Genomic DNA, 27500 nt, shown 5'->3' with positions numbered 1-27500 from the left:
CAAATTCAGTTCAGCTGCAGGTGAACAAGAGCTCAGCTGAGTCCATCGTGATAAATAATGTGTCCGCTGAGATTTGGAGCGCAGCCCGCCGGATGCCGGCTTGTTAGAATACTGTAACATAACATTCTGGAAATGTGCGTGTTAATTATTTCTCACTGCATCTGCTCTTGTGGGATTACTGATTCAAGTAATCCCACACACACACACACTCGAGCACACACACACACACACACACTCGCACATGCACACACACACACTCCCGCACACACAAACACACACACACATACACTCAGACACGCAGCGCTCTGCTGCAGTCATTGGCAGTCTGACGCTCCTGTAGCCCTTAGCAACCACACATGAGTGACAGCAGAGATTCTCTCAGTCCTCAGAGAGCCTCACTTCATCATCTCTCCTGATTTCATGTTATTTCTCCATCTGGACATCGCATTGGTCTGCAGATATTCTTACCTCTGACCCACAGTCATGCATTTATTCTTTATGCAAGCATTATACTTTATATTGCAGTTTTTGGTCGATGTGGTTTCTATAGTTGATGTTGTGCCTGACATGAAGCCAAGAAATACACTTTCATTAAATATGTAAAACAAAAATCTTAGTAAATATATAAAAATTAGTATTTACTAATATTTTTTGTTTTACATATTTTATTAAATAAAATACACTATACGTACATTTTTATATACTCTTATATGATAAACAAATAAAAATAAATTTAACTTAAAATTATAAAAAATATATATATATATATAAAAATACATATATATTATAAATAATGTAAAAAGTGTATTTTAAATCACGCTTATCAAAGCCACCCATTCACTCTACAGCAAAAAATCTTTGTTAAAAAATTGGCCAAAAATTAACTCTTTTTTTAGTTTCTAAAGTCGAAAAATAAATATCATATAGATTTGTACCTCACTTTATGCATATATGTGTTTGTGATCCACTTGAATCATCACAAATTTGCTGAAACTAAACGAGGCTTATTTTGTTCAATATTTTGGTTAAAATTCATAAAACATACAGTATGAAGACTGAAAATCACATAATCCAGTGACACAAGGAGAAACTTAAACTTAATTCACTGTTACTTTCAGTTTCATTGTAATTATTTAAAATTACTTCTTAAAAGTAAAACGTAAAAGTAGTGAAAATTGTTTTAAAGTAAAACCTTCTTTTTTTTTTCATTTTAATATTTAATCTACTAAAATACCCAATTATAACAATAACATAAGGTTTATTAACACATTTTTTTTTTTTTATTTTTTTTTTTTTTTTTTTGTGAAGTTCAACTCTCCCATTAGTTTTCCTTCAAAACTAAATACACTGCTTAAACTGGCCGTAATAATCTTAAAACAGCCAGATACAGACGGATTAGTCTGCCTTCCTGTGACTATTTCACTCTTACTTTAATCCATTTTTCTAATATACTTAAAATATTGATAGGCTGATGTTTTATATTCCAGAATCTACTGACTGCACTTCTGTTTTTGAATTATTTGGGTTAATATATATTTATGCATATAATATGTGACCCTGGACCACAAAACCCTTTTTTTGGGGGGTATATTTGTAGCAATACCCAAAAATACATTGTATGGGTCAAAATTACTGATTTTTCTTTCATGCCTAAAATCATTAGGATATTAAGTAAAGATCATGTTCCATGAAGATATTTTGTAAATTTCCTACCATAAATATATATCAAAACTTAATTTTTTAATAATATGCATTGCTAAGAACTTCATTTGAACAACTTTAAAGATGATTTCTCAATATTTTGATTTTTTGGCACCCTCAGATTCCAGATTTTAAAATAACAAAACATAAAACAAAAATAAACATAACATATTCAGCAGTTTCGAAAAATTGATTCTTATGCCTGGTTTTGTGGTCCAGGGTCACATATTATCTACTTGGTACAGTCAGCTCCTCAATTATATTATCTTTGGTACAGCCAAGCTCCTCAACCGTGAAAAAAAAAAAAAATCAGACTGACTTAAGTCCTGAGGTTCCTGTTGCGGTTTATTCTGAGATAATGATCGACTGCTTGTATATTATCCATACATATCATGAATACTGGCTTTATATTAACCATCAGCCGCTCTTGTTGTACCACATATCGCCAGCAGCTGTTGAAAAACCCATAACGCCCAGCTTCTCAAAGTCTTCTCAAGCTTAAGTTTCAGCAAAATCAGAATCAAATTCACAACCATCTTTACACACTCACTTTTCACACCCAGGTTTCAAAGCCAGTGTGAAGGTCAGGATGAATGTAGAGCTGCTGCGGCTCATATCTGATGAATCTGAGGCTCTGAGAGATCCAGAGGAGCGGAGGGAGTTTTATTAGGATGAATGATGAGGTGTCAGATGATGTCTGTGGAGAAGAGCTGCGAGAGACGCTTCACCCACAATAACACAGATTTCTCATTTTTTTTAAATGTACATTTTTAGAAATATTCGTTTTTAAACATGCACAAAATAATAAGAATCAGAATAATAATATTAAAATTAAAAGTTATACAGTTATTTAAATTAAACCAAATGCACCTCTCTCTACTTATTATTTATATTACTTATATTAGTTATTTGATTTTGTTTTATATATATGCATATATTTAATTAAACAAAAATAATAGGAAATATTTTTATTAATAAGCACAAACTTAATAAGCACAAAATCAAAATATTTTTAAATTAAGTTTTAAATAAACTTCTTTCAACTTCGGAATTTCACTTTTAATTAAATGTGTTGCTTGCAGTGTTACTTCAGTATCACTGATACACTATTATAGTTTATATTTTCTGTTTTCATTTTCATTTTAGTTATATTTTTAGTAAATTTAGTTATAGTTTTTAAGTACATCGAGTTAAACTAATTTAAAATGAGAAATATAACTGAAATAAAAATGGTTATTTTATTTCAAGTGCATTTTTATTTTATTTTTGTTTGTTTGTTTTATTTTCGGTTAATGTTAACTATAATACCGCTACTTTCTTTAATTCTTGAATTTAATTTCTTTAAGTGACATATTTACTAGCAGTTTCTAGCAGTAAACCATAAGCCAAATTTTATTCAGTGTAATACACACACACACATATATATTGTACTTATTTATTTTATTAAATATAATATTTAATATGTCCTCCTAAGGTGGGTGAACAACATTTTTAGAAGGTTTAGCACCTTTCCGAACCATTTTCTGATTTTTTTTTAAAATTGTGTTTGCTCTTTTTCTCTTTTCTGCTCTCCTTCGGTTTGCTCTGTCCTCACTGGACTCTCCTTGATCTCATCTATGAATAGATTTTCCTTCACGCTAGATTTCAGTGTGAGTTTGGGACAGTGATTGCTCCATTAATTCTGTTTGAAATGAGATGTCGGTGTCTGTTCTGCTAATTGACTCATCAGTCTCTTCCTCTGATCTCTTTACACCTCTATCAACACAAACCAAAATCTCTCCAGATGGCTTCAGCGCTGGAACGTGGTGGCCAGAGCATGAGTGTTTACTGCTTAGTGTGAGCTGTAGCGCTGCCTGAGTGAACACCATTAATAACAGTGTGCTGTCTTTAGAATGAGGTTTGCGGCCAAGGTGTTAATGAAGAACATGGAGAATTATGGATCTAATAGCAGCCGTCGCACTTCACTGAGGATTGTAACTCTCTCTCTGTTTCCTTTAGTCATCTTCAGTAAATCCTCCTCTCTAAATCCTCCTTTTTCTTTTAAATCGTCCACTTTAAATTGGGGCCATTGAGAGCAGAGGTAAAACCCCATTCATTGTCTCCACTGAGAAATTGATTTTCGGCGAAGCCGTATAAACCTCCCAAGGCTCACCATGAGCTCCGAAGCTCTTAAATCATGATTTATGGTTCTCAAGTCAGTGCAGTTTGCCCTCTTTTAAAGGGATAGTTCACCCAAAAATAAATATTTGCTGTTAATTTACTCACCACCCAAGACAACCCATACTACTCCATCATAATCAACAAAACAACAAATAAAACTTAAAGCCGAAACCGTGGTGCTTGGTGTTTCATAAAATGCAAGGCAATGGCTACCGGTTTTTGAGAATTAAAAACTAGCCTATCAAGAAACACAAAATTAATATGCATGGCTCCTGACGATATATTGAGGTCTTATGATACGAAACCATCGATCTGTGCAAGAAACTCAATTTTATTTACAACATTACAACCTGTTCAACTGGTTCAGTTCATTAATTTTTCAATGACGTCATGTATACGCAATTATATTATATTATTAAAGCACCCAATAATGATGTGAAATGTGGATGTTTTACATGTCTAAAGCATATAAAGTGAATAAATTAGTCACCACCACGCTCACCTTTTTACATAAACAATGAGAAACCATGAAAATGTTCTTTATGCCCCTTCATACATAAGTGGTTGGTGCATATCAGCGGCTCTTCAGTCCGAGAAAAACTTCTTCATTCAGTTCACTGTACTGATGAACAAAAGAACCTATGATATACATTAATCATATTGAATCAGATATGCTGCTATTTTGGCTCATTTCGAGTCGGAGTGACTGTCAGGCGTCTGAAAGTGAGTTTTGATTGAGTAACTTGCAGATCTGTGCTGTTTCAGACACTTCAATCCGATCTGGTGAACTGGTTCAACTAGTTCACTAAAAAGAATCAGTGCAAAGGAGTGATTCGTTCGTTCGTTCGTTGTCTGTAACTCTGGATTAAAATGTTTAAATAATGTTCGGTTTCTTGCACAGACTGATCGTTTCACTTCATAAGACCTCAATATATCATCAGGAGCCATGGGGATTCATTTTGTGCTGCCTGTATGTGCTTTTTTGACTCTCAAAGTGACGGTAGCCATTGACTTGCATTTAATAAATCACAAAGGACCACGGTCTCAGCTAAAAATCTTCTTTCTGTTCTACTGCAGAAAAAAGTCACCTACATCTCAGAAGGCTTGAGTGTGATTAAATTAACAACAAAAAAAAACCAAAAAAAAAAAAAAAAAAAAAAATTGGGGGTGAACTATCCCTTTAACTCATTTTTGTATCTGTGTGTTATCAGATGAACTCTGACTGTCATTTGCGGAGGGCTTTCGTCACATTAAATCCCTGTGCCCTGGTTTATCTGTAGAGATGAAGGACAGATGAAGATCTCTATATTTAGACTCGGTGAGAAAGGTAAAGGTTAGGTCGCAGACAGAAGAATGGATAGAAACAAGCCGGAGAGGTTAGTAGGCTGTGCGAGGATTGTAGTGACCATCACAAATGTGACCTTTGACCTTCTGTCTCAGGAATACATTCGGCTGAAGCGTTTGAGTCATTTTTGGCAACGCAAATGTGCTCTTTTGATGTAAGCGTGCTCGATCTGACTTGAATAATTGCTCTTTCATATGCATTTTCTGTCACTGTTATAGTGTGTGTTGCTTTTTATTCTCTCTCTGTGATTTCACCTGCTGTGGTCGGCGGTGAATGCTCTGAGCGACAGCTTTAAATCCAGATGCATGATTAGTGGCACCTTGTAAAGCGCGGTCAGTGATTGCTGCAGATGGAGGCTGTTAGCAGCCTGTCAATCAATAACAGTGCATCTGCTCGACTCCAACCGTACCATCAGTCATCAAACCATTACTAACATCACCATTCAGGAAACTCCTTTCATCAGGCTACACTGCAAAAAAAAAATACTCAGTATTTTTGTCTTGTTTTCCAGTACAGATATCTAACAACCAAGAGAAGCAGAAAGACTTTGTAATATTATCTTTTCTTCTGAAAAATCTAAATGAAGTGAGTTTTTGCATAAAACAAGAACACATCTCTGTCAGTGGTGTCAGAAATATCATCTTAATTCAAAGGGAAACCAAGTTATTTTCTTTCCTTTATTGACAGATAATTGTTTTTTTTAATTATTATTATTATTTATTTTTTTTTTTTTTTAATTCTTTAATTTCTATAACAACCCTGATCTGTCTTGATTATTTGATCAGACCATCAGATGTTGCAAAATTTAAAAATAAATAAATGCAATATTTATATTACTAGAAAAGTTTGGGGTATGTAAGATTTTTTTTTTTTTTTTATGTTTTTGAAAGTCTCACCAAGGCTGCATTTATATGATAAAAAATACAGTAAAAATTGTGAAATAATATTATAATTAAAAAAAACTGTTCTCTATGTGAATATATAGTAAAATGTAATTTATTTCTGTGATACGCAGCTGTATTTTCAGCATCATTACTCCAGTCTTCAGTCACATGATCTTCAGAAATCATTCTAATATACTGATCTGCTGCTCAAGAAACATTTCTGATTATTATCAATGTTGAAAACGGTTGTGCTGTAGAATATTTATGTGTAAACCATGATTTTATTTTTCAGGATTCTTTGATGAATGCAAAGTTCAGAAGAACAGCTTTTAATGCATCCTCGCTGAATAAAAGTATTAATTTCTTTTAAAAATCTAGGATGATGACTAGATGCCATTCAGTGAACTAATGGTTTTAAATGCTTTTTGTAATAGCAGGCACTATATAGTACACACTAGGCAGTGCTCTAGTGCTGCACTGTAACCGTGATCTCCAGAAAATTGAGTCTCGAGCACTTCTCTTATGAATACACCTCCTGAATAACACGCTTATGAAGATCCATACTGAAATCCTGAGGAGTGCAATCCGATCATATGCTTCAGCACATTCAGATGGAAGATCCAGACAGATCAAATCACCCAGCGTCCCCTCTGACCAGCTTCCCAAAAATGCTTTCAGCAGGATTTGGGCGATCAGGTTATCCTGGATTAGAGCAGATTAGATTTGATTAAAGGATCAGAAGAAATTCACTATGGGATTAACAGAGCTGATTATCACACACACATACAATGAAAATAACATCTGAACACAGATAAACACGTAGCAGCCTGTAGCGGCAAAACGTCTTTGTTTCAGTTTTTGAACGTGTAGAATTAGCTGTTTTTGCCAAATTCTGCAGCGTTTGTGGTTCATTTTCTCAAATCATGTGCCTTGTTCAACAACACCACTAACATTTTCTTTAGAAAATATTTTTAAAAAAATATCTTTTATATTTATGCTTCAGAAGATTTTTATTCAGGCTTTTAAATAATGAAAAATGAAAAAATCGAGCATCTCTCTGCCTGTTGGGATTTTGCTGCTTATGTTGTATATCACACACACACACACACACACACACACACACACACACACTGTAATACGTGACTCATATGAAAAATCATGATGACTCTATATATGACTGTAATCCTCTCTCTGACATCATTACTTTCCATATATGGGTGCATCTCACAAAAACATATAATCAGTCATATTTTACTCCAAAACCTGAACACTATATATATATATATATATATTATTTTGCATAAAGACATTTTGAATTTTTGCATTTTGTAATTTTTTTTTAGATTGTATTGTGACATTAATTTAATGACAGTAAACAATTTATATATTTTTTAAAAGAACTTTGTATTATTTTTTTTTTTTACAAACTTTCGGAGAGAAAATGTGCTTGTGTTTATATATTTATATTAAAATTTTTCTTTTTTTTTCATTAGAATGTTTTTCATTAGAATCTCTCTCAATACTGTGATATAAATTACTATTTTTATATATATTTATTTTCTTTTGCTTTACATTAGCAATCCCACAAGTTTATAAAATATATATAGATAAAATATATAGAATTATGCCATAATTCTTAAAATATTACTATCTGAGAAGTAGGCTTTGTTTTCTCTAAGCAAGAACTGTATTTCCCCCCTTTGAATTTGTGCTGAGATATGACCTGGACATGTTCTCAAAAGGTTTTTTGTGTGGTCCATTAACACATTACTGTAATGTAAAGCATGTTTCTGTATGTTCATGTGTTTTTAGGTTGGAATGGGTGGAAATCATCGAGCCGCGCACCCGGGAGCGCATGTACGCCAACCTGCTGACGGGCGAGTGTGTTTGGGACGCCCCGGCGGGCGTGCGGATCAAGCGCAGTGGACAGGATCAGTGGTGGGAGCTTTTCGACTCCAAAACGTCCCGATTCTACTACTACAACGCTTCTACCCAGCACACCGTCTGGCACCGCCCACACAGCAGTGACATCATCCCCCTCGCCAAACTACAGACCCTCAAGCAGAACACCAACACGGCTCCGCCCACCGCCACCACGACCAGTGCCTCCGCACAGCAGCCCCGCCCGCAGCGCCGTCAGCACCACATCATCACAGGAGCAGGAGGAGAAGACCACCACCGACGAGGAAGAAAACTGATCTTAAAGGGATAGTTCCTCCTAAAAAAAACATACACCTACAGACACCTCCCCCTCCATCAAGCTATCTGAGATGTAAATGAGTTTGTTTCTTCATTAGATTCTGAGAAATGTAGCATTGCATCACTTGTTCACTGCAAGTGAATGGGTGCCGTCAGAATGAGAGTCCAAACAGCTGATGAAAACATCACAATAATCCACAGCACTCCAGTCCATCAGTTAACATCTGGAGAAGACAAAAGCTGAAACACATCCAGCATTAAGATGCTTTAAAGTAAAATACGAGTCCACAATCCATAAAAACTTGCATAATGTGGGCTTTTAATTATATGCAAACAAGCCTGAAATACACCAGGACTCTTATTTTGAAACGTCTTTGCTGGCTCTTCATTAAAAAAAATAAAACATTGTCATAATTAATAGCATTTATTAAATGAGATTTTTGAAATATAATAATCATGTTAGGCCGTATCCCAATTGCTCTTTTTTCCATCCCTAAATATACAACCTCTTCAATTGATAATTAAGACATTTGTTATAGCATTTATGATATTTAAGACTTTTTAATGACCCACAAAAAATGCTCCTAAATACATTTTACAGTTCACACACATTAGTGCTCACACTGTGGAGCCCTGGAGGAGCTGACATGGAAAACATCCCAGAATCCCTTTTGATTTCACTCTGAGACCCAGACGACACTGTTGGAAGTCAGATTTCATTTAGTTGGAGCGTCTGAGCCAGCGTCCTCGTCCCCATCCAAAAGTACATTCCTTATAGTCGGCTCTTGTTTTTATTTGTTTCGTTAGATCATCGCTGTAAGTGGTTTTGAAAGATCGACTGGACCAGAAATAAATAGCTTCGTGTTGAGACTTCAATATAAGTGCAGGCTACAATAATATGCATGCTATTTTTGCACTATATATAGTATATATTCTCTGTGCAGTATGTGGATTTTCTGTATGCATGGAATAGAGTGCAACAGTCAATGCAAAAATGATTTTTTTGCTCAGTATTTTTGTCTTGTTTTCCAGTACAAATATCTAAACATTCCTAAATCGAGGTACATTTACTTGAAAAGCAAAATTACATTAAATAAGAAGTCTTGTTTTCTGAAAAATGAATCAAAATTAAGTGAATCTCTGTAGGTTGGGTCAGAAAAGTAATCTTGTTTTCCTCTTGAATTAAGTTTATTTTTCTTGCCTGGTTGACAGATATATTTTCTTGTTTCAAGCAAAAACTCATTTAATTTTGATACGTTTGTATATAATATCTTAAGTTGTAAGTCTAAATCTTGAATTAGGAGTGTTTATATATTTGTACTGGAAAACAGGGCAAAAATACTGATTAAGAAAATAATTTTTTTTCATTGAATGGTATTTTTAGACTGTTCCGCTCAATGCGATGCATACAGAAAATCAACATGATGCACAGAGAATACACACATATTGTATACTGCAAAAATAGCATGCATAGTATTTAAGTGTGTAAGAAAAAAACATTGTTCCTAGAGAATTATAGAAGAGTATAACCTTTCCAGACAGACCTACCATAAGCTCTGAGGTTATGAAATGATGCAGTATGCTTCAGAGTGAGTTTGCATTTAATTGCTGAAATCTTTCCGGAAACCTGAGAGAAGTGGGTGGTCGGTGAGCTGGAAGACATTTGCACGGAAAATACTGGATGGCTTGCCCCTTAATTGTGAGAGATATTTACGAATTTGCATGTGCATTAAAAAATGAATGGAAGAAAAGGTAAGACTGAAGAACACAGGCATATAACGCTTCAAGCTGTTTTTTAGGTTTAATATTCCAACGTTGTCACACTTAAATAGTTTCAACCCATGAGGAACGCGGGGACGAGGAAGGGAGAGTCATGAAATGATTTCGTGTGACGGAGGAGGAGGAGGAGGGAATGAAAGAAGAGAGAGACATAGAATGTGTAAATTGATTTGAAGGTCGGATATGCATGAATAATTAATATCCAGCGGAAAACACTGCTCACTTTGTAGTGGGTCTCTTGCTCGAGAGAGAGACGGCGTGAGAGATAAGTTTCTTGTGTTCAGAGTTTTAATCCGGCTACTAAAGAAGTAAACACACACACACACACACACACACACACTTGGCTGTGTGATCCAGTCTGGTCATGGGGAGCTTTCAGAGAGCCGTGTTGGCCAAGTACTGAATTGATTTTACACACTTCTTTTCATAATCGCTCAGAGGCCTTTTTTGTGTGCTTTAAACTCACAGACCTCTTAGATTTAGATCTTTAAAAAATTGCCCTTGAAAGGCTTGAAGGATTGAGATTTTTTGTGGTCAAACATCACTAATATTATTGCTATAGTTATTAGAGATTTGAACAAACCCAACATTTTCATCAAAATGCTCTGAAATGATTTTCTTTCATCTGATGTCATCAATCCCTCTAATTAAATAGAGACACTTTTTATCATGCAGTCAGTTCCTCATGGATAAAATCTCACTCAGTAATTTATCCCCTCATTGAATATCGTTGTACTTGGAAATTCGTCATATTTAAGAAGTATTTTAGACATTTTAACATCAGTTGTAATAAACAGAAATTTTGCACTGGAAAATGAGTTTTAAGATCTGAAGGTTTAGAAATGTCTACAGTGCGTTATTTATTTATATATTTTTTCATAATAAAGGATTATATTTTTTATTTTACTTTTCATGATGTGGCCCTTTTAATAAATAGTAAAGAAAATCTGATTATTAAATCTTGTTTTCTAGTTTAATAATAAGATTTTATTATTTATTTTATGTGCATTAAAGGAGCAATATCATATAGTAAAACAAAATAAGAGGTGCATTTTTTTTCCTAAAAATAAATGTTTGTATTTTAATTTACTTTTTTTTATTTTTTTATTTGATTTTATTTTACTTTTCATGATATGTCCCTTTAATAAATATATTTATAGACTTACTTTTTATATTAATAAAAAATAACTAATTCATACCATAAAGTTAAAATAAAATAATAATAATATAAAAAAATAATAATTAAAAACAGATCATCTATTTTATTTTACTTTTCATTGTATATAGTAAAAAAAAAAAATTTCCATTTTATTTCTTGTGTCTTATATTCTCTTGTTTAGGTTCAGATGGGGCACTGGCACCAGAGAGAGGATGCTCATCAAGGTGTCGGATCGGGAACCCAGTTTTCTGACGCAGGGAAACGGATACTCCAGTTCTTCCCCACGCTCCAGACGCTCGTCCAACAATGCTCCTTCAGACCCTGAAGCCACGCCCCTTTCTCTGCCCGACCGCCCCGCATCGCAGTCTCCGTTCCTGAAGAGGGCGGAGTTGGGCGGCACTCAGCGCCGCTGCTCGGGTGATTCCCAGCCATCGTCCCCCCGCTATGCTTACGAGCCTCCTTTGTACGAGGAACCGCCCTCGGAATACCAGTCTCCGCCTATTTATGAGGAACCGCCCACTGACATGCACTGCGACCAGGCCTTTTTTGGCTCTGACAGGTCTCCGGCACGTCTTTACCACTCCCCCAAGCAAAGCCCGTCTCCTTACGGTCAACTGGTGTTGACGAGACAGCGGAGCTCCACCCCCGAGAAGACGCCCAACCAGGGTGATCGAGACTATAGCTCCAGTGGGCGGGATTATAGCTCAGGCATGAGGGACTACAGCTCTGGTGGGCGGGATTACAATTCTAGTGGGCGGGAGTATAGTGCAGCTGGGCGGGAATATGTAAAGCAGCTAGTTTATGTCGAGCAGTCTGGCTCCTCCCCTCGGTTTAGGACAACAGAGCGTCTGCTGAGCTACGGCACGACCAGTTCAAATAGCCTGTCAGCCGGATTTTCTTACGGTGGCTCCTTTACGTTACAGCACAGTCACGACCTCAACGGCGGCAACCGGAAACGTAAGAACCGGAAGCCGTCTTTGCCGGGAGGAGAGGGTGATGGCATGGGATCGGGTCTGGGGGCGATGATCACTCAAGCCCGGTTGGCATGGGAGGCTCAGCAGATGTTACATCAGCGAGGGGGCGTGTCTTCCGACCAGGGAGCGAAAGACGGGTATGAAAGTGATGGGGCGATGCCCCTGCCATTGCCTGGTCCAGTGGTGCGGGCATTCAGCGAAGACGAAGCCCTTGCGCAACAGGACAGCCACTGGAAACGTGCCACCCTGGACAGACTGGCATTTCCTCAGACGCTGCTAGAAAAGAGTCTGTCGGTGCAAACCAACCTGGCATCACCTGAACCTTACCTCCATCCCTCACAGGTAATGCACAACGACAAGCGCATCGCATCAGAAACTCAAAACATTGCCTAGATTCCCATATTTATGACACTGAAGCAGATGGGAGGCAAGTCAAGCATCACCTTCACAGTTAGTTATACTTTGGGTTAATCCTCTAGCTTTCTAACCTCTAGTATTAGACTTTTGCGTGTGTGTCGTCCTGTAGCGTTTGTGCTCCAGACAGCTGTATTGTTTCTTCAGAATGTGATCAAATGCACCATTTTTACTTTCTGGACCATAAAACAGATGCAATATCCCACCAGACGTGCATTGAAAGATGCACAGCAACAATCTAAAAACCTCCCAGAACGCCCTAGCAAATGCATAGCAACAGTCTAAAAACCAGGAGATACAGAACTCTTTTGCCCGCGAAACAGTAAAGCACCCTAGCAGCTGCAATGATTTAAAAACCTTCCGTAATGCCCTAGCAACTGCATAGCAATGCTATAAAAATCTTGTAGAATGCCTTAGTAACTACATAGCAATGCTCTAAAAACCTCCCAGAACAACCTCGCAATTGCATAGCAACAAGTCTAAAAACCAGGAGATCACAAATTTGGAGATACAGAGCTCTTTTGGGGCAAAACAGTAAAGCACCCTAGCAACTGCAAAGCAATGCTTTATAAACCTTCAGTTACTCTCTAGCAACTGAATAGTCACACGCTAAAAACCTTTTAGAATGTTGTAGCAACTGCATAGTAACATTCTAAAAACAGGCCAGAAGCCCCTAGCAACTACATAGCAACGCTCTAAAAATGCTGTAAACCATAGCAGCTGCATAGTAACATTCTAAAATCCTCATAGAACACCCTTAGCAACTGAATAGCCATGCTGTAAAAATGGCCAGAAAGCCCTAGCAACTGCATATAACAGCAATAACTCAAATCATGTTTTCTGATTATGTATTATGATGTCAGTGCTCTGTTTTTGCAGTTTTCAGCTGCGTAATAGAAAGTCTTCTGGACACATTGGCACTGAGGTGAATGAGCTGGAATCCTCTGATGAGCTGAACTCTGAGCTCTTTCAGCCCAGTATAATGAGTCCAGAATCAGGCCTGAACCGCTGCTTAAATGCTGCCAGTGAGGTTAATTGGGACGGCTCACCCTCAGACGCTTGTTACCCAACCAGTCATATCTTTGTTCTGGAGATATCGGGCTGAGCTGAGCTGATCCCGCAGGCTAAATGCTATGAGTGTCTCTTGGAGGGATTTTTAGGTTCTGCTTATAATAATGGAGACAGACAGGAAACGCTGTAAGACAAACAGTCACCATCAAAATGAATGACGATTCCCAAATAAATACATGCAGCTCAGACAATAATCTTAAAACCTCCCAGAGCACCCTAGCAACTGCATAGCAACAATCAAGAAACCATCCAGAACAGTCTAGCAACTGCATAGCAACGCTCTTAAAAACCGTCCAGAATGTCCCACCCTAGCAACTGCTTAGCAGCACTCTTAAAAACCTCCCAGAATACCCTAGCAACTGCATAGCAACAGTCTAAAAAACAGCCTAGCAACTGTGTAGCAACGCTCTTAAAAACCGTCCAGAATGTCCCAACCTAGCAACTGCATAGCAGCACTCTTAAAAACCTTCCAGTACGCCCTAGCAACTGCATAGCAACAGTCTAAAAAACAGACTAGCAACTGTGTAGCAACGCTCTTAAAAAAAACGGACAGTACGCCCTAGCAACTGCATAGCAACAATCAAGAAACCATCCAGAACAGTCTAGCAACTGCATAGCAACTCTCTTAAAAACCGTCCAGAATGTCCTAGCCTAGCAACTGCATAGCAACACTCTAAAAACGAGCCAGAACAAACTAGCAACTGTATAGCAACACTCTTAAAAACCAACCAGTACACCCTAGCAACTGCATAGCAACAGTCTAAAAACCAGCCAGAGCTGCCAAGCAACTGCATAGCAACACTCTTAAAAACCAGCCAAGACAGCCTAGCAACTGCAAAGCAACACTCTTAAAAATCAGCCAGTACACCCTAGCAACTACATAGCAACAGTCTTAAAACCAGCCAGAGCTGCCTAGCAACTGCATAGCAACACTCCTAAAAACCAGCCTGAACAACCTAGCAACTGCATAGCAGCACTCTTAAAAACCTCCCAGAATACCCTAGCAACTGCATAGCAACAGTCTAAAAAACAGACTAGCAACTGTGTAGCAACGCTCTTAAAAAAACGGACAGTACGCCCTAGCAACTGCATAGCAACAATCAAGAAACCATCCAGAAACAGTCTAGCAACTGCATAGCAATGATCTAGAAACCTTCCAGAACACCCTAGCAACGGCATAGCAACGCTCTTAAAAACCGTCCAGAATGTCCTAGCCTAGCAACTGCATAGCAACACTCTAAAAACCCTCCCAGGACACCCTAACCTAGCAACTGCATAACAACAGTCTAAAAACGAGCCAGAACAGCCTAGCAACTGCATAGCAACACTCTTAAAAACCTACCAGTACACCCTAGCAACTGCATAGCAACACTCTTAAAAACCAGCCAAGACAGCCTAGCAACTGCTTAGCAGCACTCTTAAAAATCAGCCAGTACACCCTAGCAACTGCATAGCAACAGTCTAAAAACCATCCAGAGCTGCCTAGCAACTGCATAGCAACACTCCTAAAAACCAGCCTGAACAACCTAGCAACTGCATAGCAATGCTTTTAAAAACCTCCCAGAATACCCTAGCAACTGCATAGCAACAGTTTAAAAAACAGCCTAGCAGTGTAGCAACGCTCTTAAAAACTGGCCAGTACGCCCTAGCAACTGCATAGCAACGCTCTTAAAAAACGGACAGTACGCCCTAGCAACTGCATAGCAACAATCAAGAAACCATCCAGAACAGACTAGCAACTGCATAGCAATGATCTAGAAACCTTCCAGAACACCCTAGCAACTGCATAGCAACGCTCTTAAAAACCGTCCAGAATGTCCTAGCCTAGCAACTGCATAGCAACACTCTAAAAACCCTCCCAGGACACCCTAACCTAGCAACTGCAGCTGCAGACTCTTCAGGGCGGTTTGTGTCTCTGGACGGTGTTTGCGATGTTTTTCCATTTGCAGTGTTTTCTGGGGTTTTAGGCTGTTTCAGTGTGTTTGTACAGCAGATCACACACTCACACACTCACACACACACACAGACACGCCCTGCCGTTCCACATCAATATTTCAGCATGTGCAGTTTGAAGAGTGGTCGTCCTGCTTATGTAAGGCATCACACTCACATCACTAACACACGGCCACCCGCGACACATCACCACACCTAAAATCCAAAGATAAGAGTCAGAAATCATATTGTGCATAAAGAAACTGAAGCCTGTTTTAGGACTGTTAGGATTTGTTGCTTTGTGTTCATTTTCAAACACATTTTCCCCTCAAAATCTTACTTTAAAATAATTAATTGTTACAAAAAAATATTTTCTTTTGCAGCTTTCAAACAAGATGTATTTACTCAAGAAGCTAATTATTAATTACTGTATGTGTAATATTAATATACATATAATATTAATTAATTGGTTAATTGGTTTTTGTTATTATTTTATATTTATTTTTTTAAAGCTTGTCTGAGTTTATTTTTCTTACCCCAACAACAAATAGTTTTTTTTTTGTTTTGTTTTTTTAGCAGAATTGCTTTTTTTTTTTAATTATTTAAATATATATTTTATATATTTTTATTGCTACAATTTTTTATATTTATGCTTAAAACAAGAAAATAAAACTAATAAAGCTAATGTTAATAAAATAAAGCTAATGTTTGCAACATTTTGTTGTGTTAGAGTGTTGCTATGCAGTTGCTAGGGCATACTGGCTGTTTTTTTAGAGTGTTGCTATGCAGTTGCTAGGGCATACTGGCTGCTTTTTGGAGTGTTGCTTTGCAGTTGCTAGGGCATACTGGCTGTTTTTTAGAGTGTGTTGCTATGCAGTTGCTAGGGCATACTGGCTGTTTTTTTGGAGTGTTGCTATGCAGTTGCTAGGGCATACTGGCTGCTTTTTGGAGTGTTGCTATGCAGTTGCTAGGGCATACTGGCTGCTTTTTTGGAGTGTTGGCTATGCAGTTGCTAGGGCATACTGGCTGTTTTTTGGAGTGTTTGCTATGCAGTTGCTAGGGCATACTGGCTGCTTTTTGGAGTGTTGCTATGGCAGTTGCTAGGGCATACTGGCTGTTTTTTGGAGTGTTGCTATGCAGTTGCTAGGGCATACTGGCTGTTTTTTGGAGTGTTGCTATGCAGTTGCTAGGGCATACTGGCTGCTTTTTGGAGTGTTGCTATGCAGTTTGCTAGGGCATACTGGCTGCTTTTTGGAGTGTTGCTATGCAGTTGCTAGGGCATACTGGCTGCTTTTTGGAGTGTTGCTATGCAGTTGCTAGGGCATACTGGCTGTTTTTTGGAGTGTTGCTTTGCAGTTGCTAGGGCATACTGGCTGTTTTTTGGAGTGTTGCTATGCAGTTGCTAGGGCATACTGGCTGTTTTTTGGAGTGTTGCTATGCAGTTGCTAGGGCATACTGGCTGTTTTTTGGAGTGTTGCTATGCAGTTGCTAGGGCATACTGGCTGTTTTTTGGAGTGTTGCTTTGCAGTTGCTAGGGCATACTGGCTGTTTTTTGGAGTGTTGCTTTGCAGTTGCTAGGGCATACTGGCTGTTTTTTAGAGTGTTGCTATGCAGTTGCTTAGGGTGTTCTTGGTAAGATTTTAGTGTTGCTATTCAGTTGCTAGGGTTTTATGAGAGGTTTTATCGTGGTGCTATGCAGTTGCTAGGGTGTTCTGGGTAAGTTTTTAGAGTGTTGCTATGTAGTTGCTAGGGCATACTGGCTGCTTTTTAGAGTGTTGCTATGCAGTTGCTAAGGGTGTTCTGGGTAAGATTTTAGAGTGTTGCTAGGCAGTTGCTAGGGTTTTATGAGAGGTTTTATCGTGTTGCTATGGTGTTCTGGGTAAGTATTTAGAGTGTTGCTATGGAGTTGCTAAGGTGCTCTGGGTAAGTTTTAAGAGTGTTGCTATGCAGTTGCTAGGGCATACTGGCTGTTTTTTTAGAGTGTTGCTATGCAGTTGCTAGAGCATACTGGCTGCTTTTTGGAGTGTTGCTTTGCAGTTGCTAGGGCATACTGGCTGTTTTTTAGAGTGTTGCTATGCAGTTGCTAGGGCATACTGGCTGTTTTTTAGAGTGTTGCTATGCAGTTGCTAGGGCATACTGGCTGCTTTTTGGAGTGTTGCTATGCAGTTGCTAGGGCATACTGGCTGCTTTTTGGAGTGTTGCTATGCAGTTGCTAGGGCATACTGGCTGTGTTTTTTGGAGTGTTGCTATGCAGTTGCTAGGGCATACTGGCTGTTTTTTTGGAGTGTTGCTATGCAGTTGCTAGGGCATACTGGCTGGTTTTTTGGAGTGTTGCTATGCAGTTGCTAGGGCATACTGGCTGCTTTTTGGAGTGTTGCTATGCAGTTGCTAGGGCATACTGGCTGCTTTTTGGAGTGTTGCTATGCAGTTGCTAGGGCATACTGGCTGCCTTTTTGGAGTGTTGCTATGCAGTTGCTAGGGCATACTGGCTGCTTTTTGGAGTGTTGCTATGCAGTTGCTAGGGCATACTGGCTGTTTTTTGGAGTGTTGCTATGCAGTTGCTAGGGCATACTGGCTGCTTTTTTGGAGTGTTGCTTTGCAGTTGCTAGGGCATACTGGCTGTTTTTTGGAGTGTTGCTATGCAGTTGCTAGGGCATACTGGCTGTTTTTTGGAGTGTTGCTTTGCAGTTGCTAGGGCATACTGTCTGTTTTTTGGAGTGTTGCTTTGCAGTTGCTAGGGCATACTGGCTGTTTTTTGGAGTGTTGCTTTGCAGTTGCTTAGGGTGTTCTTGGTAAGATTTTAGTGTTGCTATTCAGTTTGCTAGGGTTTTATGAGAGGTTTTATCGTGGGTGCTATGCAGTTGCTAGGGTGTTCTGGGTGAGTTTTGTTAGAGTGTTTGCTATGTAGTTGCTAGGGCATACTGGCTGCTTTTTAGAGTGTTCCTATGCAGTTGCTAAGGGTGTTCTGGGTAAGATTTTAGAGTGTTGCTAGGCAGTTGCTAGGGTTTTATGAGAGGTTTTATCGTGTTGCTATGGTGTTCTGGGTAAGTATTTAGAGTGTTGCTATGGAGTTGCTAAGGTGCTCTGGGTAAGTTTTAAGAGTGTTGCTATGCAGTTGCTAGGGTGTTCTGGGAAAGTTTTTAGAGTGTTGTTATGCAGTTGCTAAGGTGTTCTGGGTAAGTTTTAAGAGTGTTGCTATGCAGTTGCTAGGGTGTTCTGGGTAAGTTTTTAGAGTGTTGCTATGCAGTTGCTAGGACATTTTGCACATTTTTTTCCCACCAGTTTTCTGATCACTCACATGATAGGAGGACTCATTGGTGTCTGGATCTCACACACTGCATGATGACACACACACACACACACACACACACACACACACACACACACACACACACACACACTGCACGCTCAGTGTTTCAGATGTTCGTTATGATGCTCAGCAGACTCACAGGAGTCATTAGCACTGATAATTGCTCTGCTTGTTCAAATGAACTGTATTTCTGGAGCCAAGAATATGGTGATTCAGGAAGAAGCAAGGGCAGACTGTCCCTCATGATCTCATGGTCTTTACGCACAGCTGAATTCAAACAGCTTTCATGAAACACTCCACAATCATCAGAGCTGAACCTCCTCAAACCTTTATGACACATGCTGAAATACAGTCAGTTTGTTTGCTTGATTCATTATGTCAAGAAATGATTTGCATAGCAATTCATTGTTAATTAGGGTTTTTTTTCAAAATGAGATGCATGTACTTAAAGCTAATAATATTTTTTTTTGTAATAATAATAATAATAATTGGTGTAGAAAATGTATATCATATTATTATTATTATTATTACTATTATATTCCTGCTGTTTTTTTTTCTTAACCCCAACAGCATTTTTTTTTTCATTTTAATCATAAACCTCGCAATTTTTTTTATTTAGTTTTTTTTATAGCTACTTTTTAATATTTATGTTTAAAACAAGAAACTAGTTGATCTTTTTCTGAAGCAAAATATTTTTTCACTTCAAATAAAAATTCTTAATCAGTATCTTTCAAACAAGATGCATTTACTCAAAGCAATGTATTAATTATTTTTTGTAACTTAATTATTATTATTATTATTATTATTATATTCCTCTGTTTTTTTTTGGTTTTGTTTTTTTCTTCTTGTTTGGCCAGTTTTTTGGTTTTAATTTTTGTGTTGTTTTGTTTCATGTACCTGCACGTTTAACTTTGCATGATGTGTTTCATAAGCGCTGATGTTACTGAGGCCACAGGAGGAAAGCGCTTGAATCATTTTAAAACTGTATTATTGTATAATTGCCTGAAGGAGGTATTTCTGCAGTCCTGCTGTTGTTGTTCTCATTATTTTGGGGCTTGACTCATTTCCTCTCGGTCTGCTCTTGACCCGATCTTGTGACTGAGACGGCTTTATTGTCTGTGCTTCCTCTGCTCTCAATGCTGCTCTTCAACATCAGCGCACAATGTTTTCTTTCTTTCCAGTCGGAGGATCTCGGAGCGTGTTCTCAGTTCGAGGCCAGCCGTAACGCCCGCAACATGATGCCCAGCGCGAGCTGCGGCGTCTTCCCAGAGTTCACGCTCCGCAAACCGTCCTCCGAGACGGACATCGAGAACTGGGCGTCCAAACACTTCAACAAGCACACGCAGGTGCACCAAAACACCCATTAAACCCTAGAAACCTGCTGTTTCATATGTGATATGTGAATATCTGGCCTCTAAATGATCAGCATGATCAAAATTTTACTTTACTTTTTAGTTCACAAATATGATCATCAGACATTTGAGGAATGTTTAATTGTTCATCATTCAAACATCAATGTATTACACTGCATTATATGTTTTGATCATTTAAATATAATCTTACTAAGACATATTATTGGAGATATCGAGTGACGAGTGATATTTATATCATTTTATGTAAGTATCTGCTGTGATTGATTTACATTACAAGCACCAGAATTTCATCGTATAAATATCAGTCTCTGAATAAAATTTAGCTATTTTTTCTCCATATTCTCACTATATCATATTATATGAGTCATAAAGTATCAAATTTGATACGAAACATACATTTTTAAATATATTTTGTCTAAAGGTTCAGTAAACTGTTCCATTTCTAAAAAAATAGATTTTTCTGACTTTTATTTCATATGTCAGGCTTTACAGGGTTGAAATATAACATAAAAATGTAACAAAATGTTGAAAATTGAACAAAATATTAATACAAAATAATTAAAAAGGAATAAAATTAAAAAACAAAAGACAAATTCAAAATATATAATAAAAATTACAAAATGCAAAATAAAATTATTAAAATTAAAATGGAAAATTAAAAAATAAAAACAAATTCAAAATATTAATAAAAGCTAATAAAAATTACAAAATGCACAGCAAAATTACTAAAACTAAAATTAAAATTAAAACATAAAAAAGTTTTAAAATATTAGAAGCAATTAATAAAAATAAAAAACAAAACAAAATTACTAAAACTAATATTAAAATGTAAAATATCAAAATAAAAATGAATTCAAAATATTATTAAAACGAATAAAAATTCCAAAAATCCATAGCAAAATTACTGAAACTAAAATTACAACGGAAAATATAAAATAAAAATTGATTCACAATATTAATAAAAACTAATAAAAATTACAAAAACATAACAAAATTACTAAAACTAAAATTATAAAGAAAACCAAAAATGTTTCAAAATATTAGAAGCAATTTATAAAAATTACAAAAACAAAACGAAATTACTAAAACTAGTATTAAAATGTAAAATATCAAAATAAAAATGAAAAAAAAAAATAAAAAAAACTAAAAAAAAAACCAAAAAATGCATGGCAAAATTACTAAAACTAAAATGACAACAGAAAACATAAAAACTGATTCAAAATATTAATAAAAACTAATAAAATTACAAAAACATAACAAAATTACTAAAACTAAAATTAAAATGAAAACATAAAAAAGTTTCAAAATATTAGAAGCAAGTTATAAACATTACAAAAACACAAAACAAGACAAAGTAATATTAAAATGTAAAATATCAAAATAAAAACAAATTCAAAATATTATTAAAAACTAATAGAAATTACAAAAATACACAGCAAAATTACTTAAACTAAAATTAAATGGCAAATATATAAATAAACTAATTCAAAATATTAATAAAAACTAATCAAAAAGATAAAAATATGCAACAAAATTACTAAATTTATATAATATACTATATAATATAAATTTCAAAAAAATACCACAGAACTACTAAAACTAAGATTAAAATGTAAACTATAAAAATCCCCCTCCTCTGTCTTGCAGGGTCTGTTCAGGAGGAAGGTGTCCATCGCGAACATGCTGGCGTGGAGCAGCGAGCCCATCAAGAAGCCCATGATCATGACGACGGACCGGACGGTGAAGCGCGAGGCCGTGGAGCTCTTCAAACTCGTCCAGACCTACATGGGCGACCGGCGGGGCAAAGGCGAGCCTCTGGCCGTGGCTCTGGAGGTGGCAGTGCGGGGCTGGAGCTGCCAGGGCCTGCGGGACGAGCTCTACATCCAGCTCTGCCGACAGACCACAGAGAACTTCCGCTACGACAGTCTCCAGAGAGGCTGGGAGCTCATGGCCATCTGTCTGGCCTTCTTCCCCCCAACGCCTCGCTTCCACAACTATCTGGAGGGCTACATCTACAGACACATGGACCCGCTCAACGACACCAAGGGTACGAGACACCCGGCACCTTAAATCCTGTTAAACCACCCGTGCATTTCCTGTTGATCTGGGATCCTGCCAAACTCAAACAAAATTGGTGCAGGATTTACTTTAAAACAATTTTCACTCAGAAATCGCTAGTGAATTGAAAACAGCAAGTAACACATTGCATTAAACGTGAAAATTTTGACATTATTTCAAGTCTTATAATAGGAATTTAAAATATTGTATATATTTTTATTTATAATATGAATTTAATATATTTTATATTTATTATTTATTATATGCATGTAAAATATTTAATATATTTTTATTTATAATATGAATTTAAAATTATTTAATTTTTTTTATTTATAATATGAATGTAAAATATTTTATATATTTTTATTTATAATATGAATGTAAAATATTTAATATATTTTTATTTATAATATTAATTTAAAATATTTTATTTTTTTATTTATAATATGAATGTAAAATATTTTATATTTTTTTATTTATAATATGACTGTAAAATATTTTATATATTTTTATTTATAATATGACTAAAATATTTATATATTCTTATTTATAATATGAATTTAAAATATTTTATTTTTTATTTATAATGTGAATGTAAATATTTTACATATTTTTATTTAGAATATGAATTTAAAATATTCAATATGTAATGTGTTTTTTAGACATTGTTTTCACTTCACTGTGAAGAGAGTACATTTTATTTTATCACTGATATACTATTATAATCTTTTTTTAATATGTTGAAATTTGATATAATTTTTATTATTTTGTGTTTTCATTTGAATTTTAATTCAAGTTTTGTTGTTTTTGTCTTTTTTTTTTTTTGTTTAAATTTAAAACATTTAATATATTTGTATTTGCAATATTTTATTTATAATATTAATTAAAAAATATTAAAATGCAGGCTTTCACTTTTTTTAAATAGCCAGTAACCTTTATTTTGCATTACAGCTTAAAGTTATTATTAAGACCCAACAGTTATTATTAAGCTCTTAAGATCCTGAATATCTGAATCTGATTCATCCAGAGAGTGTGTTGTGTGTTATATTTGACGTCTGCTTGTGTTTCTTTGTTGCAGGAGTAGCGATTAGCAGCTATGCAAAATACTGTTACCGGAAACTACAGAAAGCTGCGCTCACCGGAGCCAAGAAGGTGTGTGACTCAAACAACATGATGCAGGAATTACTTTTTAAACTGTTTTCACAAATAATGACAAAGAAACTGCAAATCAGTTAAACATTACATTTTGACAATATTATTTTAAGACTTATAAATGTAAAATATGTAATATATATATTTAATATATCATATTTATTTTTTTATTTATAAAATGAATTTAAAATACTTAAAATGTATGTAGTCAGTGAAAATGTGAATATAATCAGAATTATTTATTATTAGTATCATTTGGAAAATATTATTTTAAAACTTGTTATATGAATTTAATACATTAAATATTATAATTTATATTTTATATTTAAAGTAAGATTTTCTAAATAAATGTAATCAGTGACATTTATTATTTTAAACGTTATAATATGAATTAAAATTCAATTCAATTCAATTCAAGTTTATTTGTATAGCGCTTTTTACGATACAAATCATTGCAAAGCAACTTTACAGAAAATTAAGTTTCTACAATATTTAGTAGTAGCTTATCAGTGGTGACTGTCAGTTCATGTCCATATGGCAGAAATGTTCAGAAAAATCAATAAAAGACGTAAACAAACAGACGATTAACACTATTAACAGCAATTATGCAATCAAACTATTTAAAATATATGCAGTCAGTGAAAATGTGAACGTAATCAGTATCATTTTATAATGTTGACGATATTACTTTAAAACTTATAATATTCATTTAAAATATTTGAAACGTATAGTCAGTGAAAATTTTTATGTATTCAATATTATTTTACTATTACTGTATTTTAACAGTATTATTTCAAATCTTATATGAATTTAAAGTATTTAAAATGTATGCAATTATGTGATAGTAATGTAATGAGTATTAATTTTATTATTAATAAATATTATTTTGATATATGCAATTAGTATACTTTTATTACTAATTAATTTATTAGTGTATTATTAATTTATTTATTGCATAACAAGATACATTTTCAGAATGTAACATATATGTAACAGTTGGATTTTAAAAGCGTTTCTCAGACGTTAAACATACACGGATAATGAGCAATCCCAGCATGCACCGTGATGATTTCAGCACAGAGCCACACTTCTTTTCTCTTCTGAGTAGTTTTCTGCTGTCTGTGTGCGCAGGGTTTAAACAAGCCCTCGATCGAGGAGATCGCTCACGCTCGCAACGCCATCTTCCGGCCCTCCATGTTCGGCTCGTCTCTGGAGGAAGTGATGTCGATGCAGAAGGACCGTTATCCTGACCAGCAGCTGCCGTGGGTCCAGACGCGTCTCTCAGAGGAAGTGCTGAGTCTGAACGGAGACCAGACAGAGGGCATCTTCAGGTCACACATCAGCCTTTCACAATAGTTTTCGATTACGATTATCATGTCAACGATTCAATTCAGTTCGATATCACGATGCATTGCATCCTCAATACATTTTATTAAAATGTACTAAAACAAAATAACTCTATATATGTAACTGTTATATACTTGAAGCCTTAAAAACACTAGAAACATATATACATATATATATACACACACTACCTATCAAAAGTTAGGGATCAGTAAGACTTGTAATGTTTTTAAAGAAGTCTCTTCTGCTCATCAAGGCTGTGTTTATTTGATCAAAAATACAGAAAAAAAAGCAGTAATCTTGCAAAATGTTATTGCAATATAAAATAATGGTTTCTATTTTAATATACTTTAAAATATAATTTATTTCTGTGATGCAAAGCTGAATTTCCATCATCATTACTCCAGTGTAAAGTGTCACATGATCTTCAGAAATAATTCTAATATGCTGATTTATTATTAGAATTATTATTTTTTTTTTTTGGAAACTGTGACTTTTTTCAGGATTCTTTGATGAATAAAAAGTTAAAAAGAACAGCATTTATTCAAAATATAAATCTTTTCTAACAATTTGACACATCCTTGCTGAATAAAAGTTTAAATTTCTTTCAAAAAAATAAAGAATAAAAATGTACCCACCCCAAACTTTTGAACGGTAGTGTATATTGTTAGAAAATATTTCTATTTTGAATAAATGCAGTTCTTTTTAACCTTTTATTTATCAAAGAATCCTGAAAAAAGTATCACAGGCTCCAAAAATATATGATAATAAATCATCATATTAGAATGATTTCTGAAGATCATGTGACACTGAAGACTGGAGTAATGATGCTGAAAATACAGCTGTGCATCACAGAAATAAATTAGATTTTAATGTATATTAAAATAGAAAAACGTTATTTTGCAGCATAATAATATTTCACATTTTTCATGTATTTTTGATCAAATAAATGCAGCCTTGTTGAGCAGAAGAGACTCCTGTAAAAACATTAAAAATCATTAAAAATAATGATTTGATGGAAAAGTGTATATAAAATAATAGAAACCTGTTCATTGTGGTATCCTGAAGTGGATTTTGTGTTTGTGTGTCTCAGGGTGCCTGGAGACATCGATGAAGTAAATGCTCTGAAACTGCATGTGGACAACTGGAAGGTGCCCACCGGCCTGGAGGACCCACATATTCCAGGTATCCCACAATCCTTTAGTCTGATGTATGTTTAAACATGTGCCCAAATAGTTAACATAGTTACACGGATTCAAAAATCCACCATACAAATATGCTATAATTTATGATGCACTAAATCTATTCTATTAGTCTACATATTAGACTGAAAAATTGGTGCAGGGTTTACTGAAACTAGTAAATTTCACAAATGTGACCCTGCAGCACAAAGCAGTCTTAAGTCTCTGGGGTATATTTGTAGCAATAGACAAAAATACATTGTATGGGTCAAAATTATACATTTTTATTTTATGCCAAAAATCATTAGGATATTAAGTAAAGATCATGTTCCATGAAGATATTTAGTAAATTTCCTACTGTAAATATATCAAAACTTAATTATTGATTAATAATATGCATTGCTAAGAACTTCATTTGAACAACTTTAAAGATGATTTTCTCAATCAATATTTGATTTTTTTTTTTGCACCCTCAGATTCCAGATTTTCAAATAGTCGTATCTCGGATTATTTATTCAGCTTTCAGATGATGCATAAATCTCAATTTTGAAATTTAACACTTAAGATTGGTTTTTGGTCCAGGGTCACAAATAATTACAAAAAAACGACAAGTAACACAATGAATAAGAAAGAATGAAATAGTATTTTCTTGTAAAACGCACTCCAATAATCTGTAATATTTTTTTACAGTGTATATAGTGAAGTAGATGGCAGTCATATTTCTAGGAATCTGACGGCTGAGAAATTAACGTTCTCTGAATGGATTGGCAGATGATTTTTGCTGGTTGTTTTGAGCGTTTGTTCATGATGCATTATTGATAAAGTTTATATTTGTAGCTGTTTTTGTAGTCAGACGGTGGTGGAAAAAATGTGTTTGTAGAGCAAGCAAGAGCAAAATGTTTCAAAACATTTTACTAAATTATTTGGGTTGAGTTACATCAGTGAAACATTTAAAAGTGTTCTTTAAATCATTGCTAGAATAAAGATTAATGCATATTTTAATAAAAAAAAAAACACGTCAACCAGCTCCAGAGTTATTATCAATGAATAATATATATATATATATATATATTTATATATATATATATATATATATATATATATATATATATATTATATATATATATATATATATAATATATATATATATATATGTATATATATAAAGTTGCTAAAGGCAACATATTAAAATTCTACAATAAAATAAAATTCAGTTTCCAAGGCAATATTTCTAAAATGGGTTTTCTTTTTTCAAAATATTATTTCTTATTTCTAGCTTCTGATTTTTGGTGAAATATGACCAAATGTATTTATGTAGAATAAAAAACTTGTCAAGCATGTATAATAAAACTTTACATTAATATTTTGACTATAGTTATTGTAGCTTGGATTAGTTTGGCTGCAGGATTATTATTGTTAAATAAAAACTAAAATTATTAAACATTTTTGCTAATTGAAATGAAG

General features: G+C 35.1%; 1 protein-coding gene across 1 annotated transcript in view; it reads left to right on the top strand.

The window, feature by feature from the left end:
• Positions 1 to 27500, top strand: part of LOC109099872 (rho GTPase-activating protein 39-like) — a 51075-nt gene that overhangs the window by 17128 nt on the left and 6447 nt on the right. Inside the window, 8 exon segments of the mRNA XM_042778162.1 lie at positions 7903 to 8202; positions 8204 to 8281; positions 11406 to 12543; positions 20110 to 20274; positions 21949 to 22348; positions 23438 to 23511; positions 24643 to 24842; positions 25949 to 26040. Of these exon segments, the coding sequence (XP_042634096.1) occupies positions 7903 to 8202; positions 8204 to 8281; positions 11406 to 12543; positions 20110 to 20274; positions 21949 to 22348; positions 23438 to 23511; positions 24643 to 24842; positions 25949 to 26040 (2447 nt within the window).

The sequence above is a fragment of the Cyprinus carpio genome, chromosome A20 (assembly GCF_018340385.1).
Source record: "Cyprinus carpio isolate SPL01 chromosome A20, ASM1834038v1, whole genome shotgun sequence".
Taxonomy (NCBI): domain Eukaryota; kingdom Metazoa; phylum Chordata; class Actinopteri; order Cypriniformes; family Cyprinidae; genus Cyprinus; species Cyprinus carpio.
This window is presented reverse-complemented; position numbering and strand designations above follow the sequence as displayed.